Source organism: Rhinolophus ferrumequinum (genome assembly GCF_004115265.2).
Source record: "Rhinolophus ferrumequinum isolate MPI-CBG mRhiFer1 chromosome 15 unlocalized genomic scaffold, mRhiFer1_v1.p scaffold_54_arrow_ctg1_1, whole genome shotgun sequence".
Taxonomy (NCBI): Eukaryota; Metazoa; Chordata; class Mammalia; order Chiroptera; family Rhinolophidae; genus Rhinolophus; species Rhinolophus ferrumequinum.
In genome coordinates, this window is record NW_022680357.1 from 252936 (window position 1) to 273644 (window position 20709).

Consider the following 20709-nt stretch of genomic DNA (forward strand, 5'->3'; position numbering starts at 1 on the left):
GCTTGGGTTTCCCTCTGTGTTGGCTGTTAGGAAGGTTGGAGCAGAGATTCTCGGGGTGGAAGAACACTCAGAATCTGTACTTGCACCCCCCAGAAATTCCAGTCTGTCTCACTAAAGGAGATCTCCCTTCCCCCACGGGATTCTCTGCTTTGGCGAGCCACCGTGCCATTTATTTTATGAGGAGCAAGTCCTACTCCTCAGGTCTCTTAGGTTGGGGAAGGAGTTACAAATCATTGTCTTAGAGCAGCAGTGCTCCAATATGGTCTGGGAACTCCTGGAGGGGTCCCCAAGATCCTTTCAAGGGGTGCCCAAGGCCAAAACTATTTCCATGATGTCATGTGGAGGTTTTTATTTTATTTTTTATTGTTTTTAAACTTTTATTTATTTTGTGTGTTTTTCCAGGACCCATCAGCTCCAACTCAAGTAGTTGTTTCAATCTAGTTGTGGAGGGTGCAGCTCACAGGGGCCCATGTGGGGATCGAACTGGCAACCCTGGTGTTACGAGCATCATGCTCTAACCAACTGAGCTAACAGGCCGCCTCCTACAGTGTAGGGTTACTTGATACATGATACCCCAAAAGGCTGGATGCAAAAGCTGATATGAGAATATGAATATGTTTTCATTTATGATGTTTAAATGAATTCACACGTCTTTTAAGTGTTTCTCGGTTTTAATTTTAAATGCAGTAAATATTGATAAATATAACCCACATAAGCCAACACTCTTTGGATTCCTCGATAATTTTTAGGGTGCAAGGATGTCCTGAGCCCAAAATGTTTGAGAACCACTGAATTGGAGCAGTTTGCAGGTGAGGAGCTTCATGGCTTGCATGTTTTGCTTTAATTGCCCTACATACTGTATTCTTCCCGACCTTTAAACAATGCCAGTTGCCTCATTTTTCTGAGTGTTTGCAGAATAAATGACTGGTTCTTTATCCTTGGAGGGACTAATGCCTACAAATGAGTGCCCGAGGGGACTTAGAAACTCCAGGGTTGTGTTACCAGTACCACTAACTTTAGCTTCCTTGTCTGCCATGGGCTAGCAAAGGCTGCCAAGATGAGCAGTTGAATCCAGTCAACTGTCCGCATTCCCAACCTCCCACATCACCTCTCCTTTTCCCTCTCTCTCTCTTGCGCCCAATAAAGCCAGCACGTAGCTTTTCCCTAGGCCTCTGTTTTCTAGGGAAACTGGACTAACAAAGTAATATTATTATTAGCTTATATTATTAGTAAGAAAATAGATATGTGTGTGTGGATATTCTTTGTTGGACCCTTGTCAGACATTCTCAAAAAGAGTCAGGAGGCTTTGCTAGAAATAAATGACAAGGGGCGGCCAATTAGCTCAGTTGGTTAGAGTATGAGCTCTTAACAACAAGGTTGCCGGTTCGATTCCCCACATGGGATGGTGAGCTGCGCCCCCCCCCCTCCACCCCACAACTAGATTGAAAACAACGACTTGACTTGGAGCTCATGGGTCCTGGAAAAAACACAGTTACCCAATAAAAAAAACAAAAATTTTAAAAAGAAAAAAATGACAAAGGTTTATTTAAGGTTCTTAGGGTTTACAAACCAAAAACACAACTAGGCAACACCCAGTGTTCCAAGGGCAAAGTAAACAGTATCTTCTTGAGGAGAATCAGTTCTGCATTCTTAGCCCCTGATTGAGTCAAGATGTATCCATCACGTGTCCAGTGGTCTAGACCACAGAACATTTTCTTGTTGAGGGCGTGCAGATGGCTAACTGAAGGCCTGACGGATGTCCAGGCATTAACACACAACACACTGATGTGCCTCCCAGTATCGAGGCCGAACCGTCAAGTTCAGAAGCTTAAGTAAGTTCCCAGAGTCAGTTTAAAACAGAAATAGTCGTTTCCTGGTGCTTCAGCCCACGTCAATCAAGTTAATAATTGAGCAGCTTGACCTCAGTGATTCCATTTTATCTCTTCACTCTATTCTTCACCCTCCTTTTTCCCTCTCCACCCTTCTCTATCCTCATCTGTTTCCCCAGGGCATGACATTTATGGGCCACACCGTGGGTACCTGTGCTTCTGTTAGGTTTCAGATGAAGGGAGGAGCGGGCCGGTGATCAGACAACAGGAGGAGAGCGGGGGACGGGGATTTTTATTTCCCAGCCCTCCCTGCCAAGCCAGTTTGATAGAGGCTGCTGTCCATGGGAGGCACTGCTTGGATGGCTCTCGTTTACATCTGCAGCTCTCTCTTTCTGGGTTCCAGGAACTTCCCCGTCTTTTGGCCTCGTCAGGCAGGGCTCTCCACTACTGCTAGCCCCCAGCTGCTTCACCGTCCCTTCTTGGTTTCCCTTAACCCTGCCTACACCTCTGCGAATAGTTCCCTCATTAAACTCTCCTCAATGCCACTTTGAGATGCCATCTGTTTCTTCAGTGGGGTTGAGTGACTTCCCCAAGGTCACACAGAGTGACAGAACACCGGAGAGAACTCACTGGAACACAGAGAAGGGTGGAGACTTTTCCCGACCTTGACAGCCGGCCCAGCCTCCTCCCAGAATCTTGTACCTGCCCAACCTGCCGGCCTCTGTGATCCTTTTGTTAGGATGGGATTGAATTCCCTAGGGCTCCTTTCCAGGACGTGGCCAGCAACGCCAGTAACCAGAGCTGTGTGAGACGAAAAGCCCAAACCACTAGGGTAGCCGCACCCCAAAAAGAGGTGAGGTCTCGGGTGAGTCATGCCAATGAGGGGCCACTTCCCTTGTTCCAAGGGCCCACCTGCCTCCCTGAGGACCCCGAACATCGGCCTCCCAATGCCTGGCTACGCTTTCCTCCTATATGTTCACAGGGTTCTGCACTCCTCCCTCCCCCACCCAACAGGTGTCCTGGATCTAGGACATCTGCCTCCCACTCCCAGACGGGGCCTCCAGAGATGTGAGATGGGACAGGGCTCTGGGTTGGGCCTTCAGGTTCCCTACTTCCCCCTTCCAGCCCCAGATCCTCTCAGATTCCCAGGGATGGGCTCTGGCCAGGGAGGGTGGGGCTGCTCCTGGGACCATCAAGAGTCCTGGGTGCCCAGACAGTGACAGCGCTGTGGCAGACAGCAGACACTTCACCCATCTCTGCCTCCCGCTGACTCCGATGTGCCATGTTCCAGCACCTGTTTCTCCCACTGGTGACCCTCGGTAACCTCAGGAGATGGGATGGGCTGCAAGGGACCTTGGTTTTGTTATCTGGAAAGATGGAAAGCAGGACCCTCGGCTCTGCGTAGGGACTTGGGTGTCACAAGAGGAAGGGGAGGTGGCTGTCAGAGGAGGGAAGAAGGTGTGAGGTATCAGGAGGGAGAGGAATGGGGTATGAGAGGAGGGGAAAGGAGGCCTGGCTGCAGTGGCGAGGAACAGCAGCGAAGCCTGGGGAGGGAGCCACGGAGGGTGTGTCGTAAGTGTGTGTCTCCAGCCGCTTCCTGCCTCCCTCTTTCCAGCCATCAGCCCCATCCCAGGAGTCTCCCAGGACTCAGGTAAGGCAGCTGGACTGGGGAAAGTCAGGGACAGAGGCAGACAAGATAGGAGGGGTAGCACAGAAGCCGGTGGGGTGGGCGGTTGCTGAAAGGGCAGGGAATTGGGGAAGAGGGTGGAGGATGGAGAATGAAGATGAGGGCAGGGCACTGTCAGGGTCTGGAAGTCTCCAGCCTCTGCCCCTCTTTGCCCTCTGCCCCTCAGCTCCCAGTCCTACCCAAGAACCTGAAGATCTGGGTAAGGAGGGGGGTGGTCTCAGCTCCTAAAAGAGGTTAAGGCTGGCTGGGCAATGAGGGAGGCGGAAATGACCAGAAACTTATAAGTGCCTAGATCCTCTTTGTTCTTTGTTCAGGGGGGCAAACTGAAGCAGAGTGGGGGGTGGGGTTTTGTCCTGAGTTACCTGGGCCTCCGGCGTGGGGGTCCCCGGGCGGGTGGTGACCCCCACTGCACCCCATTGCAGACTGCGGTCGCCCTGAGCCCTCTGACCGCATCGTGGGGGGCTCAGACGCGCAGCCGGGCAGCTGGCCATGGCAGGTGAGCCTGCACCTGGGCGGGGGCCACGTCTGCGGGGGCTCCCTCATTGCCCCCTCCTGGGTCATCTCCGCTGCTCACTGTTTCGTGGAGTGAGTATTCGCCCTTGTACTGCCCCTCTCCTTTGAAAGCCAAGCCCGGCCGGCAGCGTGACTCAGGCTCACTTGGAGACTGGCTGTCCCCTCTCCGCCTCCCCGCCCTCCCCCAAGCTAGGTGCCCTGCGCGGGTGTCCTGGTTCTGAGTGTTTTGACGACGGGTCCCACCACCTCACTCAATATCCAAGTCTGAATTCCACCTTCCCCGCCTCACCAAGCAACCACCTCCGAACCGGCTCCGCTCTTCCCGCACGCGTTTAGAACGTCCATCGCCCCAGCCCACCAAAATGGATCCGACTCCGCCCCCACCCTCCGGGCTCCTGCAGACTCCACCTTCTTCCAGGCTCGAGCCCCCACCCCCATGAGGGTCTGTCCCTTCCTTAGGGTCAATCTAACCCGCTCCCTCCTTGGCGCAGCAACGGGACAGGGGCCATGGAGCCCATGGAGGAGTGGTCGGTACTGCTGGGCGTGCACTCCCAGGACCGGCCCACGGACGGCGCGCACGTCCGTGCAGTGGCCGCCATCCTGGTGCACGACAACTATAGCAGCGTGGAGCTGGGCGCCGACTTGGCCCTCCTGCGCCTGGCTTCGCCCGCCAGGCTGGGCCCCACCGTGAAGCCCGTCTGCCTGCCCCGCGCCTCGCACCGCTTCGTCCACGGCACGGCCTGCTGGGCCACCGGCTGGGGGGACGTACAAGAGGCGGGTGAGTGAGATGGTTGGGGGCCCCAGGGGTGGGTTATCCGAGAGGTGGAGTTTGTAGAACCATCCTCTGGGCCGGACCTGGCGGCACGTCCTAAAATCTAGGGCCCCAGGTGCGCGCGCCCCGGGGGTGGGGCCTCGGGAGTGGGGCTCACGGGGCGAGGCTGGGGACGGGGTTTGCAAGTCCAAGGGTGAGGGCTGCGCCAATCTCCATCCGTCCTCCTCCTCAAGGGCTTTCAAACTAAGATCCCTGAATCATCCTTACCTCTCCTTCTAGTTCTTTCTTCCCCGGATTAAGGATCAGAACTCGAGTTCCCATCCCAGCTTTGCTATTTCAGACAAAGCAGTTCACCATTTCCTCCTCTGAAATTTAAGGAAAATAGTGCCCACTTCATGGGGTTGCTGGGTGGATTACATGAGAAAAATCCACGTAAAGTTTATAACACAGTGACTAGCACAGCAGTAATTCGTGCATTTAAGGTAGTTTTACCCTAACCCTTTTGCCGCGACGGTCAGATATACCCGAATGAATATACCCGAAATTTAAACATAAAAAAATGTCATTTATATACAAAGCAGCTCAAATTGTTATTATTAAATGCATAAAATAGTCAAAATATCAATTTTTTGGGTTTTGTGGATTTCTGACATATTTTGGGGAAAAAAATCTTGAAATCATTTAAGGTGAAAGAGCTAAGTGGTCCGGCAGTAAAGCACAGCACCAGCCTTATGGCAGGCGCTCAGCAAATATCAGTTTCTGCCCTCTTTCCTCCCCTCCCCCCCACTCATCTCTACGCCCCACCTCCTGTCTCCCCCGTGCTTCCCCTCATTAATTCAGCCTGTCTTGCATCCATTCAGCAGATAGTTAGGCGTTAGAGCTGTGCCATGAACATAACAAGCGAAATCCCTGCCTTCCCAGAGTTTACTTTCCAGTGGGCAATCACACTCACGTAGCTGAATAAGCAAACACGTCAGGCAGCCTGGGGAGAAACGGACCTACGTTCCCCATCAAACCTGTTATCCAATGCTAACCTTCCCTGTCAGCAAGTCCCCACCATAATTCCGCACTTACTGTGACCAGGTCTGCAGTGCCCGGGGCCCTAGGTAGGATGCATTGGGAGCAGATGCCACAGCCACTGCTGCAGGTGCCCCATCGGGGCTGGAGGTGACAAGGAAGGGTCAGTCTGAACACCTAGGAAGTCTGTGTGGATGGGACCAGGCTACACTGACAATCGGCACCCAGAGCCAATTTTTTGTGGAGGTTTTGTGAAGTCAGAATCTAAGCTGGCATCACAGGAAGGTGGGGAGAAATAGAGGCCATCCTGGGGACCTCGGTGAGGCACAGTCGATAGAGAAGGGCCAGGCTGCCAAGCTGGAGTGCAGGGGGCAGCGGCAACAGAGACCTCAAGCACCAGCTGAAGGCCTCCTCAGACTGACGGCCAAAGCACCCCACCAGCGCCAGGGATCCCCAAGACAATCCCTAAACCTTCCTGGTGGACCCTACAGTATAGCCTCAGATGTCACTGACCTCTCAGGTCTGGAGGTGGGGAGAAAAGGGGGTCTGTCCACACTCTCCCCCACCCTTTCTGGATGCTGAGACTTTGTCTCCATTGGAAGCAGGTTCAGCTCAGGAAAGGACTGAGGCCTCCCGTTTAGACAGTGGGATCCATTGATTGTTCTTGGAAAGAGCAGAGCAGGGCTTTAATGACATTTGTCCGACAGCAGCAAGTGGTGGCTGGGTTGGGGGACAGACCCGTGAGGAGGCCGGGCCAATCATCCAGGCCCAAGGTTATGCCTCCTGGACTAGGGCTGTCACGGTGAACATGCCCCGAAGTAGGGCTTCCGGGTGGGAATTCCCACCCGTTCTCAGGAATTTTTTTCCCTTTTCCGTTCCCGAATCCCGAGAAAAGTTGGCCGGGGAAATTGGGAAAATCGGCTCCTTGAACCCAGATGGTTGGTAGTATCAGCCACCACTTTGTGGAAACGATGCATCGTGGAGAACAGAAAACAGTTTACATCTCGGGATTCGGGAATGGGAAAGCGAAAAAAATTCCTGAGAACGGGCAGGAATTCCCGCCTGGAAGCCCTACCCAGAAGTCACAAATGAGGTGTTCTGGACTTGGGGGCTCACTGGACGACACCCAGATTCCACGCTTGGCACCTTGGTGCAGGACTGCGTCTAGTGTATGTGGCATCTTCTTGGAAAAGGGTGCCCTCTCAGGACCAACACGGCCCAATCAGGGCTGAAAGCTTAGTGCTTTTAGCCCCCACATGTCCTCTGTTGGCTGGGTACCTTTGTATAGTACACAACCGTCCATAGTAGCTCTCACTGTGTGCCATTCCTGAGACGGGGATGTAGGAAGAAGGACGGAGAGGAGCAGGAGACAATAATTGGCATTGGATGTGGGGGCTGAAGTGCCACAGGCCATCGAGGTAGAGATGCCCAGGAGGCAGCTGGAGGCGACATAGCTGAGCCCTGGGGAGTGGGGGACTCCATACCTGCCTCACAGCATTTTCTCTCTGGTTCCGCCCACAGACCCCCTGCCTCTCCCCTGGGTACTGCAGGAAGTGGAGCTAAGGCTGGTGGGCGAGGCTGCCTGTCAGTGTCTCTACAGCCGGCCAGGACCCTTCAACCTCACTTTTCAGCTGTTGCCAGGGATGCTGTGTGCTGGCTACCCAGAGGGCCGCAAGGACACCTGCCAGGTGAGGGGAGGCCCCTGCACCTGCCTGGAAAGGCTAGGCAGAGCCCTAACCAATAGGAAGCAGTGTGAGAAACAGGTCTCTGTGAGCCTTATCTGCAAAAAGAGGACAAGATTCCCAATGGATAGGACTGATTCTAAATGGACAGGACCCGGGATTCAACGAGTGGGCACTGTTATTGATGACAGCACATCACTGAGGTTGCGTACCAGACTCCAGAGTGATTCAGCCTGACTTGAAGCTCGGCACCACCACTTATTAGCTGTGTGACTTCGACCAAGTTATTAAACGTCTCTTATGTCCAGACGTTGTCACCTGGAAGATGGAGAACATAGTGTTACCTCTTTCATAGGATGGTTATGATTAAATGAATTTGTATATGTAAGAGCACTCAGAACAGCATATGGCCCTTAATAAGAGCTAAATAAATATTAGCTATTGCTATTAATTATTATTATCCCACATCCCAGCCCATAGGACAGCGCCTGTAACTTAGTAGGTAATAGTCATATTTAAAATGAATTATTCCTCCACAGAAGGGAATTGTCCAGATAACCTGCTGCAGGCCAAAACATAGTATAGTTTAACCATTTTCCCCAGAAACCTTCCTCAAATGGCACACATTTTTTTAGGGCACTCAGCATGCATGATGGTGATGGGGATTCAAGCCAAATGGTCTTCAGGATCCCTCCCAATTATGAGGGTCCAGGACCCATGGACATAAATAATTCTCTGGCTTCTTGAACAGGATAGCAAACAATTCAAATTCCTCTGGACCAGCGCTGTCCAGTAGGACTTCCTACAGCGGTGGGAATGTCCTGTATCCGTGCTGTCCAGGGTGGTAGCCACCAGCATATCAGCTCCTGAACATTTCAAATGTGGTTAGTGTAACTGAGGAATTACATTTTTAATTTTATTTAACGTTAATTAAAATAGCCACCTGTGGCTAGCGTCTGCCATGTTGGACAGCACAGTTCTAGAGCCTGTTTCTGAGCCTCCTTCGTGACGCGGTTCAGATCACAGTGATGGACTACCTCTGTATCACTGCCTCTGACGTCTTAGGGATAATGCCTGGAAGGATTAAACAGCCTAGAACCATTGTTTTTGTGTCTGTTCATGGTAGTTCTTCCTTCTGACTTGCTTTCAAACTGTCTCTTCTTGCTGCCTTTAAATTTCCTATTTCTAACAGCCTCTTCCTCCTAGATGCTGGCACCTCTGATTTACTTTAACAAGTGGGTGAACTTAGAAACCCAGCCAGCCGTCATTTGAACTCTTCATTGAACAAGAATCCTTCGGCTCCGAGTGAGCCCTGCAGGCCCTCTGGCATGGCCATCAGTGTGGCGCTCTTGGCTTTGGCTGTTCGTCATCAGCCTTTCTTCTGTTTAGAGTTGTAGGGAACGCAGAAGATAACGCAGCCAAGGTCGATTCCTAGGAGAAGGTGGCTGTATGTTGGGCCAACAAGAGGTGTAGGACCTTTGCATGATGGCACAGTATAAGCCGGTGGGTCCCTGGGCTGATCCCCTGACACTGAATCATCTTTCATCAGGGAGACTCTGGGGGGCCGCTGGTATGTGAGGAAGGCGGCCGATGGTTCCTGGCAGGAATCACCAGCTTTGGCTTTGGCTGTGGACGGAGAAACCGCCCCGGAGTCTTCACTGCTGTGGCTCCCTATGAGGCCTGGATCCGAGACCAGGTGATGGGCTCAGATCCTGGACCTGCCTTTCCCATCCAGCCCCAGGGGCCCCAATCAGGCGCCTGGGAGCCCATGGATGAGAACTGCACCATCGCCCTGCCAGGTGAGGTGGCAGGCCCCCAGATGTCTGCTAGACATGGGAGTTGGGATGGAAAGTGTTGGTGGTTCAAGGGGCCCGCTGACCCAGGCCTCTCATCCTTCAGAGTGCGGGAAGGCCCCGCGGCCAGGGGCCTGGCCCTGGGAGGCTCAGGTGATGGTGCCAGGATCCAGACCCTGCCATGGGACGCTGGTGTCTGAAAGCTGGGTCTTGGCACCTGCCAGCTGCTTTCTGGAGTGAGTGAAAACCCACGTCTCAGACAGATTCTTGCCCCTCCTTCCAACGGCCCGAGACACTATTATCTGGCCCCAGCCCTTGGGCCAGGTAGGGGTTGGGGGGACACCTCAGAGTGGAGTGCAGAGCGAGGTTTCTCCTTGGTAGGTGAGGCTCCAACTCGCAAAGTGGGGTCCTAGTCTATCGGGGGCGAGTAAAGGGGTAGTAACTTCGGTCCAGGATGCGGGGGTCTGAGTGCGCAGTTCTCAGGCCGGCGATGCAGGTTCCCAGCCTGGGGTGTGGAGCTTAAGCCAGGGGTGCGGGGTCTCGAGCGGAGCGCGCAGGCTCTGGCCCACGTCCCCAGTGTCCGCATCCCGCAGCCTCAGCGGCTCAGACCCCCCGCCTCACCACCTGGACAACTGGCGCGTGCTGCTGCCCTCGCGCCCGCGCGCGGAACAGGTGGCGCGCCTCGTGCAGCATGAGAACGCCTCCTGGGACCCCGCCTCTGACCTGGTGCTGCTGCAGCTGCGCGCGCCCGTGAACCTGAGCGCGGCCCCGAGGCCCGTGTGTCTTCCTCACCCCGAACACTACTTCCTGCCCGGGAGCCGCTGCCGCCTGGCTCGCTGGGGCCGCGGCGGTGAGCAGGGGCCCGGCGCGGGGCGGGGTGGCGCGGGGCCCGACGGCGCTGCAGTGCGGGCTCCTTCCCTTCTCTCTCCCAGAACCTGCGCCCGGCCGCGGCGCGCTGCTGGAGGCCGAGCTGTTAGGCGGCTGGTGGTGTCACTGCCTGTACGGCCACCAGGGGGCGAAAGTGCCGCCGCCGGGAGACCCGCCGCACGAGCTCTGCCCCGCCTACTGGGAGGAGGAGGAGGCGGGCCGCTGCTGGGTGAGCGGCGGGGGCGGAGCCTACGCGTCTGAGTGGGTCCCAGAGAGATGGGCCTGGCACTGGACTGAGCGCTTCAGGGCGGGGGCGGGGTCAAGGCGGGGCCAGAATGCGTTGGGGGCGGAGCCTGGGCCCGGAGGACTTTAGGGAGGGAGGGGCCTGAGGCGGGCCCTGGGCGCTGGAGGTTATTCTCCCTGCCCCCGGGTTTACCCCTTATCCAGATTAGTATTGGAGCCTGGCTTGGAGGAAGTGGAACCTGTGTCCGAGAACGGGAGAATGTGGGGTTCAGGAAAGCCCCAGGGCCCTTAATACCCTCTCATCAACTGTCACACACGCACGCACACGCACGTGGGGGCGCAGAGGTTGGTAACACACACTCTCTTGCTGCAGAACGAATCGAGTTGGAGTCTTCTGTGCCAGGAGGAGGGGACCTGGTTCCTGGCTGGAATCAGAGACTTCTCCAGTGGCTGCCTGCGTCCCAGAGCCTTCCACCCTCTGCAGACTCACGGTCCATGGATCAGCCATGTGACTCGGGAAGCCTACCTAGAGGACCAGCTGGCTTGGGACTGGGGCCCCGAGGGCGAGGAGACTGAGACACAGACTTGTCCTCTCCACACAGAGCATGGTGGTGAGCAGGTCTTTGGGCCTTAGTTCTCGTGAGTGCTTAGCGCTGTGGTAGGGGCTTCAGGGTTCTGCTGTGGGGCCCCCACTGAGGCACTTACCTCCTCTCCCTAGCCTGTGGCCTAAGGCCAGAGCCTGCTCCCGTGGGGCTCCTGTGGCCCTGGCTGGCAGAGGTGCATGTGGCTGGTGAACGAGTCTGCACTGGAATCCTGGTGGCCCCAGGCTGGGTCCTGGCAGCCACTCACTGTATCCTCAGGTGGGTCTCATCCATCTCCAATCGGCAAGAGGGAACGATTGGGAGATAGGCCACAGGACTCTTGAAATAGTGGGACACTCCCTGTAGGGCTCCTACAGCACAGGGAAACTGCTGTGAAGTGTGTTGAGACAGACAGATCTGGAAGGAGGAATAATGAAGGAGTTAGTGGAATGACCCTGGAGATTCATTCCACGCTTTCCCCAGGCTGGGAAGGACTTTACCGGCCAGGGGTGAGGGTGGGAGAGTGGCTAGGAGGTGACATTGGGCCTTGTTCCAACAGGCCAGGCTCTACAACAGTGCCTTATATTGAAGTGTACCTGGGCCGGGCAGGGGCCAGCCCCCTCCCACAGGGCCACCAGGTATCTCGGTTGGTCATCAGCATCCGTCTGCCCCGGCACCTGGCACTTCGGCCCCCCCTGGCCCTCCTAGAACTGGACTCCCGGGTGGAACCCTCCCCTTCAGCCTTATCCATCTGCCTTCACCCAGGGGGTCTCCCCCTGGGGGCCACCTGCTGGGTATTGGGCTGGAAGGACCCCCGGGACCGAGGTGAGAACCCTGGGTCTTGGGGGTGAGGAAAGGCTGGAGGCCAGAACCCCAGGGACAACCATCTTTCCTGTCTCCAGTCCCTGTAGCCGCTGCTGTTTCCATCTTGACACCACGCCTCTGTCACTGCCTCTATCAGGGCGTTCTGCCCTCTGGGACCCTCTGTGTCCTGTACGAAGAGGGGCAGAAAGAAAGGTGTGAGGTACAAGGGCCTGAGCATCCTGGTCCAGGGAAAGGAGGGGCAGTGCTGGGCAGTGGGACCCTAGAGAGAGAGAGAGCAGGGTTGGGGTTCGTGGGTGCTGGGCCCCAGATGGAAGGAAGCAGTGCTCCCTGGCTACCTTGGAGAGCGACCAGGGTCCCGGATGCCTGAGGATGGAAACAAGTAGGGCTTTCTGGCTGGACCCCAAGAGAAGGTACAGGGGACCAGGAGGGAGGGTAAGAGACGGCCTTGGCTCTGACTCTGCAGGTGACCTCAGCACCTCCACTCCTGTGCCAGACTGAGGGAGGCTCCTGGGTCCTCGTGGGCATGGCTGTGCCAGGAAGCCGGGAGCTGTTTGCCACCACTGGCCCTGACGAGGCCTGGATTTCCCAGACAGTGGGAGAGGCCCATTTCCTCCCCCCCAGTGGCTCCCCCTACTGGCCCCCTGAAGGCGGCCACCTCTGCCCCATGGACATGGCAGGGGCCTCAGGCTCTTCTCCTGCTGCTCTGTTCCTGCTCCTGCTGACACCCCTGATCCAGGGCTGAGGGGGCCTGGGTCCCTGGGCCGCCTCCCCTTTTCCTGCGCCATCCCCTCCAGCCCTCCACTTCCCGCCCAGTGGGCCTGGAATGTGACCTAACTGGCTCTCGTTCCCTTTGCCAGAACCTCCAGAACTCCCCACCCACCTAGACAGCAGTGGCTTCAGATAATTGGGTCTCAGTGCCCAGCTATTTTGTGCCCAGGAATTCTTGGGGGCAGCAGGAACAGACAATAAAGTTGTCAACACAAACACGTGGCCTTGTGGCATTGCTGAGGGCAGGCTGGGGAGCTCAAGGGAAGCCCAAGGCACAGGGCGCCTCCCTCCTGAGTCAGGCCTTGGGCTCCCAGGAAGCATGTCCCTGATAACGTACGTGGCAGCTGTCCCTCATTCCTGCCCCAGAGCGGGGGTGGTGGGGCGGCCAGCTGGGTGTGTGTCACCTCCCCAATGGAATCAGCTTCCCCAGCACCTGCGGGACACCTGAGCCTGAGCTCTGACCCTGCTGCCCCTCTCCCAAGAGCAGGAAGGACTGAGGGTGAGGGTCTTTGGAGGAAAGACCCAGAAGTCTGGAAGTCCAGGGTCTACTTACCATGTCCTGTACCTACAGGGGGCCGCCCCCATCGACTCACCTGAGGAACGATGTCCCAAGGTGTACACCTCCAGTGTCCCCGGTACACACACCACATTTGTATCCTTCAAGAGCCCAGCACTGTCACATCCTGCCCAGTGGCCCCGGGCTTGGACCCCCTCACCCTTCTTGTCTGCACGCCACACCTTACCCACCACTGGTGCCTCCCTGCACTGATTCAAGCATGACCCCTGCCACAGCGAGGGTCTCAGGGATAAGCCCACAAAGTACTTCCTATGTCGTGGGGAACACGTAGGGACACCCCTGGCTGGGGTTCAGGAAAGGGTCATAGAAGTGATGTTTGAGCGTTTGAGCACAGAAAAAGGGCAAATGGGGACCTGGGAAAGGGGGTTCCCTGGGGTGGAAGCCAGTGGATGAGGGTGGCAGAGGGGTCACCTCTGGGGCCGGAGTCAAATCTCTGGGTTGAGTAGGCAGAGGATGGGCGAGGGGAGACCTAGAGGGCAGTTCTCTCGGGAGGGACGGGGGAGATGGACAGGGGTTCTTAGAGGGCCAGGCTTAGTTTTAGCTGTCAGGTCCCAAATAGAATATTGCCTGGAATCTCTGCAGGGACATACTTCCCCACCTATTCCCCATACCCAGTCACCCATATGCCATTCCCCTACCCTCTACCCACAAGGCCCAGTGTCTTGCCCCCTCCTCCCCAGTTTAGGCCCCTTCCACGGTCAGCACTGTCTTCTCACCCAGGGTCCGGCCCTCCCCCCCGTCCCCCTCCCCCAGCCCCCTGCTCCCACCACCTGGACCCTGAAGATCTGGCCCACAGGTCCAGGTGCCTAGTCTACATGGAGGGTGGGTGGGGAGGCGGGGCTGTTTTCCTGAAGCTTAACGCCAACATGGCATTTGCCCCCAGACTCACCCTCTCAGGGGATGTGCCTGACCCCTGACCCGGTGGCTGGGACCTTCTTTCTCTGAACCTCTGCCCCCTGCGCCCCCCCCCCCCCCCCCCCCCGCCCAGAAGGCTCCGCTCTTCCCCCGTTGTCCTGGGAACTACTTTTCACAGCCCCGTTTGGCCTCGGGGTTGAAGGCATTTCCTTGCGGAGCCCTTGTCCCCGCCAGCCTACGTCAGGCTCCCGTGAGCGGCTCCCGTGAGTGGCTCCCAGAACCTCCATTCTAATTTTCTTCATCACAGTTCCTTGTTGGAAATCATTCTATAATTGCTTGTATGATTGTTTGAGTCAAGTTGGTCATCCCTACTTCCGGGTGAGCTCAAGGAAGGCAGGGACAGTGTCTGTTTTGTCTCTCGTGCTTGGAACAGAACCGACACTCAGTAAATATTTGTGAGATGATTGTCCTTGCCAGACACGCTCACCGCAGCTGAGCACACATAAGAGGTTTCAGGCTTTACAGAAGGGCCCAAAACAGCCCTAGCCTGGGGCAAACCCAGGTGTCCTAGGTTCAGGTGCCGGCCTGAGGAGGGAAGGGGGGAGGAGCGGCTGTGGCCCCAAGATAACAAAGGCTGGGCCAGGCCCTGGGGGACATAACTGGTCTGGGAGACCTGAGAGACCTGGGACCAAAGGGTTTCCAGTTTCCTGCCCTGCCTAGGGCTGCTCTCTGGTTAATCAACCCCCAGCACGCAGACACACGCGCAGACACACACACACACACACACACACACACACACACACACACACACGCTGGGGGGCTGGGAGGATTTAGGACTTGGGTGGCTCCAGAAGTTGGCCGACCTGAGCGGAGAGGGCGGGGCCAGGGGAGGAGCGGGCAGGTAGATTCCTTTCTCCCAGGAGCTGCCACTCAGGAAGGTCTCTGCGTAGCCAGGCCATGCTGGGGACGAGTCCTCACTGACGGACAGCTGTGGACGCAGAGACTGCAGCATTTCCCCGTGTGCCCGCGCCCTGCCTTTGAAGTGGCCCTTGGACACCTGCTCCGATCTTCCCAACGTGGATTCCGGGATCCCGGCCCTCTGGGCCCAACATCTGGATCTTGCCTTCTCAACCAGTCCTAGGTCCCTTCCTTTGGGTGCCTGGCGTCTCCCCAGGGGCCCTCATCCTGGGCCATGGCCCAGAGGGCAGACCTGGGGCCTAAGCGGCTAAAGGCTGTGGCCATTCTGCTTTTGCTTGGATCATTCCGGTCTGGTCTGGGTGAGTGACTGTGTCCGCGCGGGTGGGAGCATGGGGAGGGGTGGTGCACAGGGGCCAGGGTATAACCCTTCTCTGGGGCACATCTCTTATCCTGGACTCCAGAAGCCCAGCTCCCTAGCGCTTGGCTTCTCCCTCTCCCTTCAGCTTTGAGCTCGGGGTGGGGGGGTAGGGGAGGGACAGCTTTCCCGAGAAGTGGCACGTGCTAAGGGGTCTGGGATCTTGGGTCTTCCCTGCTTACCCCTCTCTCTTTCTCTTGCCCTCCAGGAGTTGAGGGGGCCGAGGCAGAAGGTGAAGCTTGCAGTGGGGGGGGTCGGGGGGAGGGGAAAAAAGGGGTTGGGGGTAGCGGGGGAGGGGAAAAGGACAGGACGTGGATTCAGATTTCCATGGAGTATTTAACGAGTACCTGACCCTCTCTCTGCCAGAACCACCCACCCGTTAGTGTCTTAGTATTTAAGTCCCCCCAGTAGCTCTGTGAGACAGAGATTATAGCCCTGCTCCACCGATAACTAAGGCGCGGAACCTGTGTGCCCAAAGGCACGCAGGCAGGAAGTGGTAGAGCTGGGATTTGAACCCAAAGGTGGGCTGTTTTGAGGGAAACAAATCAAGGGTCTCCTTTATTCAAGGGCACACCCCCAGACTACGTCGGATTTTCAGTCCCTTCCCCTCTGAAATGAAGTTGATTCTGTGTGTCTCTTGGGGCTGTTTGAGGAATCCAGAAGATAAGGAAGTGAAAGCCCCTTCAGGGCCTTGAACAGTCACTAAATAGTAGCTATTGTCATTGTGGGGACAGAGCCCCAAAAAGCAGTTTCCAGGCTCTCGGCCTCACATAGAAAGGTGCTGGCTCAGGTAGTAAATGGCCATCGACTGTGATCAAATGGCCAATAGCTGTGGCTAGTTGGCCGTCAGCTGTAACCAGTGAGCCATTGGCCATGAATATAACTGCCGCGGCTATGGAGGGAAGTCGAGGAGAGAGCGGAGAGAGGAGGAGACTGAAGGAGAGTGGAGGAGAGTTGGTCAGTTGGTAGCAAAGCGGACAGCAGGTTGCACGTCGTGTAAACCCAGCCTCCAGTGAGACCATAGTGGTATGACTTCCCTACCTATGGCTCCGTGGGTGTTCCTTTTTGGCCTAGCCATATCCTGCGTTCTTGTGTGGGGAGCGGGAACAGAGACCCCGCCTGACACCCCGCACAACACATGGCGTAGTCGGCAGGATCCCCTGCACTACAAATGGCGCAACGAGCAGGGTATGGTGTCGGCCAAAGCTCCCCAAAGGGCAGTGGAGCAGTTTGTGCATATGAACACTCAGTTGCAGGAAGACCAGGAGGAGCAGCTGCCTGAGAGCTGGACCCCTGTGGAGGGGTGGGAAGACATGGACAGTTCCCCAACCAGCAGAGGCCAGAGAAAGCAAAGGTTGTTGCAGCCCTGTGATCTGGGACGTGCTTGCTGAGGCAGCCCGGATGCAGGACCTGTAGTCCCAGGAGGAAATGCTTGCTGAGTCCTCCGTGGGAGCTGAGGGTGAGGTCAAGGTCATCCCTCACCCCCAGGACAGCCCTGGCAAATGACTATGGACTATGGGGAATTGCCTTCCATCCCTAATTTAATTGACCACTTGACTGTTTGGGAACATACCACCATGTAGTGGAACTGGCAGATGTTTGCTTTTGTGTCTTGACCGGCTGCCATAGAGAATATGTAAGCACCTTGACTGTGAGCCGCTGTTGTTCCAGCACAGTGCCCTGAGAGGCCCAGAGAGAGTGGCAGTGCCCTGAGAGCCCTGGCTGTGTCCAGGAAGTCTGGCTGTGTCCAGAGAGAGTGGCAGTGCCCTGAGAGCCCTGGCTGTGTCCAGGAAGTCTGGCTGAGCCCAGAGAGAGTGGCAGTGCCCTTAGAGCCCTGGCTGAGTCCAGGAAGTCTGGCTGTGTCCAGAGAGAGTGGCAGTGCCCTGAGAAGCCCTCGTGTGCCCGGGGAGACTAGTGGTACCCTAAGAAGTCCAGGAAGTCTGGCTGTGCCCAGAAGTACTGGTGGTGCCTTGAGAAACCCTGGCTGTGACCAGAGAGCTTGGCTGTGTCCAGGAAATAGCATTCACCTCCAGGCTCCTCGCACAGGGCCCCTCGCGGAAGATGCTTGTCACGTAGATTGTGAGGCGAGACCCTGTAGGGGTGGAGTGTGGGGACAGAGCCCCAAAAAGCAGTTTTCAGGCTCTCAGCCTCACATAGAAAGGTGCTGGCTCAGGTAGTAAATGGCCATCGACTGTGATCAAATGGCCAGCAGCTGTGGCTAGTTGGCCGTCAGCTGTAACCAGTGAGCCATTGGCCATGAATATAACTGCCGTGGCTAGGCTAGCAGAAAAGGGGGAGCTAGCAAGAAGATGGTGGCTGAGCCTGCAAGCGGCGCAGTGAGGGTTGAGAATTGTGTGGCTCCTGTTTCCTGTTTCTCCGACCCAGCCGCCAACGAGAATATAGTGGTGTGACTCCCCTACCTATGGCTCCGTGGGTGTTCCTGTTTGGCCTCACCATGTCCTGGGTTCTTATGTGGGGAGTGGGACCAGAGACCCCGCCTGACACCCCGCACGACAGTCATTATTATGAGGAGGAGGAGCCTGGCTGGGCAGTTTTTTCTGCTCCTGGGAAGAGGAGAAGGGCAGTTGAAGGGCACTTGGGTCCTATTCCAAACAGCTGGCCCCTGTGGGGGTGGGGCAGGAGCCCAGCTGTTCTGTTCCTTTGTTCAGCAGACATCCAGGACTCTATCTGTGTGACCAACCCGTGCGGGGCGCTGGGGACACGGGCGCCTGCCCTTAGGGAGTGCCCAGGTTGGTGTGGTTGAAGCAGCCACAGAACAGTCATGGTATCGGGCAGTGTCAGAGAAGCACAGGCCCTGGGAGAGCCTGGCATTGCCCAACTCAGCACATCAGGGCAGGCTGAGGAGGGGCTGCCATCTGAACAGTCGCCGTAGGCAAATCAAAATCTGCTGGGCAAAGTAGGGATGAGCAAAGGTATTCTAGGCAGAGTGACCTGGAGAAGCCAACATCTAGAGGTGAACAAGCGTGTGGCCCCAAGCCTGGAACAGGCAGAGGGCCAGCTGGAGTAGATGGCAGTGGCACGGAAGGTGACGTGGCCAGGTTTCTCGTTTATAATAAGCTTCAGACTCCTAAGAGGTGGACTGGATGGGAGGCAGGAAGGCCTGAGAGCAAGGAGGCTGTGAGACCTGAACTGGGTGATGGGGCAAGGATGGCACCGCGGCAAAGCTGATACCTGGGAAGCTGTGGGAAGGGGACACGGGATGGCTGGCTTCTGTGAATTCACTTCCCGGGGTCCACACCAGATCTCCAGGGCTTTGTCAGGGTGGCGGGCCAAGGACCTGCTGTGGCCCCCCCTCCCCCCGCAGGGCCTGACTCCTCCTCTTCCTCCCCGGCAGCCTCCTGCGGTGTGGCTTCCCAGGCACGAGTCACCGGTGGCAGCAGCGCCGTCCCTGGCCAGTGGCCCTGGCAGGTCAGCATCCTCTTTGATGGCACCCACGTGTGTGGTGGTTCTCTCGTGTCTGAGAAGTGGGTGCTGTCGGCTGCTCACTGCTTCCCCAGGTACCAGCAGAGTGGGTGGCAGGGGGCAGAAGTCAAAAGGGGGCTGGAGGCCCAAGTTCAGGGAGCAGTTTAGGTCGGAGGTTGGGGTTCTTGAGTTGGGTCTGGGGGTATTGGTAGTCTGAAAGGACGTGTCAGGGGAGAAGGCCAGAGGACACAGGTCCTAGGGTAACATGAGGGCACCATCTGAGCCCTTTGCCTGGGATCAGAACCTGGGCTGGATGCCCAGTAACGGGTCGGGGGAGCAGGACAGATGTCCCGGGTCCCTGTGTCCTACTTGCAGGGAGCACCAAAAGGAAATGTACGAGGTGAGGCTGGGGGCCCACCAGCTGGACTCCTTCACGCCTGAGGCGGAGGTCCGCACCGTGGCCCACGTCCTCGTCCACCCCAGCTACCAGCAGGAGGGCTCCCAGGGCGACATCGCCCTCCTGCGACTCAGCAGCCCCGTCAGCTTCTCCCGCTACATCCGGCCCATCTGCCTCCCCGCGGCCAACGCCTCCTTCCCCAATGGGCTCCAGTGCACGGTCACTGGATGGGGCTACGTGGCCTCCTCAGGTGAGGGGGCGGGGACAGTGGGCGGCATGGAGGGAGCCTGACTCAGTGTTGGGGGCCCTGGCTAAGCCTCTGCTGCCCCCACAGTGAGCCTCCAGGCCCCCCGGCCACTACAGCAGCTCGAGGTGCCACTCATCAGTCGGGAGACGTGTAACTGCCTGTATAACATCAACGTGAAGCCCGGCGAGCCCCACTACATCCAGCAGGACATGGTGTGTGCTGGTTACGTGAAGGGGGGCAAGGACGCCTGCCAGGTAAACACAGGGGCCAGGGAACAGACGAGATGAGTGTATCCTGAGCAACAGGATTGTAGCCTGGGGCCGGTCCTGACTGCTGTCATATGGCTTTTCTCCTCAGGGTGACTCTGGGGGGCCACTGTCCTGCCCTGTTGGGGGCCTCTGGTACCTGGCAGGCATTGTGAGCTGGGGTGATGCCTGTGGCGCCCCCAACAGGCCTGGCGTGTACACTCTGACCTCCACCTACGCCTCCTGGATTCACCACCAGGCAGAGGTACAGCCCCGTGTGGTGGGCCAGACCCAGGAGTCGCAGCCCGACATCGGCCTCTGCAGGAACCATCTGGCCTTCGCCTCTGCCCCTGCCCGGGGACGGCTGGGGCCCATCCTCCTGCTGCCACTAGCCCTAACCCTGGGCCTCCTCCACGCACACTGGGAGCTCTGAGCTGCTCCCCTGCGAGCTGACCCTGCCGCCAGGACTGCCATGCCGCACCCAAGAACGGATGCCTACCTGTCTCCAGGAACGCACCTGGACCCTCTGTGACACTCGTTGGGCCTGGGGCCTGGCTTGTCACCCCTTCCTCCCAGGAATCCGTGGACCTGGGTCCCATCCTGGACTTCTGTGCCTACTCAGTGGGGTGTGTTCTTTAGGACCACAGCCCAGTTGGGTTTTACTGCCCGTGGTACTGGCAGTAGCTCTGGCCACCTGCTGTCCATGAGCCCACTGGCTGTGCTCCTGTGGGGCCCCCCACGGAAATGGGCCCTGGCTCTTGTGTCTTAAAGACTGGGCAGTTGCCCGCCGACTGCTGCTGAGGGGCTGGCTCCGTGCCCCCATTCTGCCTGAGGAGCCCCCATCTCTTCACGCTCCTCTCGTCTTCCGGGCTCGGGTCACCTGTGGGCCACACATTTGCGAGGACAGAACAGGCCCCCATCCTGCCTCATCGGCTGCCAGGCCCCCCTTGAGCCCCGACTCGTGGACTCCGGAGGAATGAGCCCCCACCGGAACTGGGCTTGGGCTGGGATCTCGGGGAGGGGGGCACAAGGAGCAAGAAGGAGTAAAACATTTT

The 20709-nt window shown here is 57.3% G+C and overlaps 2 protein-coding genes across 4 annotated transcripts; both read left to right on the top strand.

Annotated features, from left to right (window-relative positions):
- The first annotated feature begins 2990 nt into the window (after positions 1-2990).
- Positions 2991-12791, top strand: PRSS36 (serine protease 36). 3 transcript variants are annotated; one of them, XM_033102091.1, is made up of 15 exons: positions 2991-3148; positions 3445-3480; positions 3683-3715; positions 3939-4101; positions 4521-4807; positions 7340-7506; positions 9050-9299; positions 9400-9529; positions 9887-10143; positions 10226-10389; positions 10777-11014; positions 11122-11263; positions 11544-11809; positions 11887-12003; positions 12273-12445. In XM_033102091.1, the coding sequence occupies exons 1-15, from the start codon at positions 3112-3114 to the stop codon at positions 12305-12307; spliced, it is 2322 nt and encodes a 773-aa protein (XP_032957982.1). In that variant the 5' UTR covers positions 2991-3111; the 3' UTR covers positions 12308-12445. The 3 variants fall into 3 exon arrangements, with proteins under 3 accessions (XP_032957982.1, XP_032957981.1, XP_032957980.1); XM_033102089.1 differs by having other exon boundaries at positions 2992-3148; positions 11887-12008; positions 12273-12791; XM_033102090.1 differs by lacking the exon at positions 3683-3715 and having other exon boundaries at positions 11887-12008; positions 12273-12783.
- Positions 12792-14753: 1962 nt separating this feature from the next.
- Positions 14754-20701, top strand: PRSS8 (serine protease 8). The gene is made up of 5 exons (XM_033101714.1): positions 14754-15286; positions 18698-18860; positions 19141-19412; positions 19497-19663; positions 19767-20701. Exons 1-5 carry the CDS (start codon positions 15202-15204, stop codon positions 20085-20087), a joined length of 1008 nt encoding a protein of 335 aa, XP_032957605.1. The 5' UTR covers positions 14754-15201; the 3' UTR covers positions 20088-20701.
- The last annotated feature ends 8 nt before the right edge of the window (positions 20702-20709 follow it).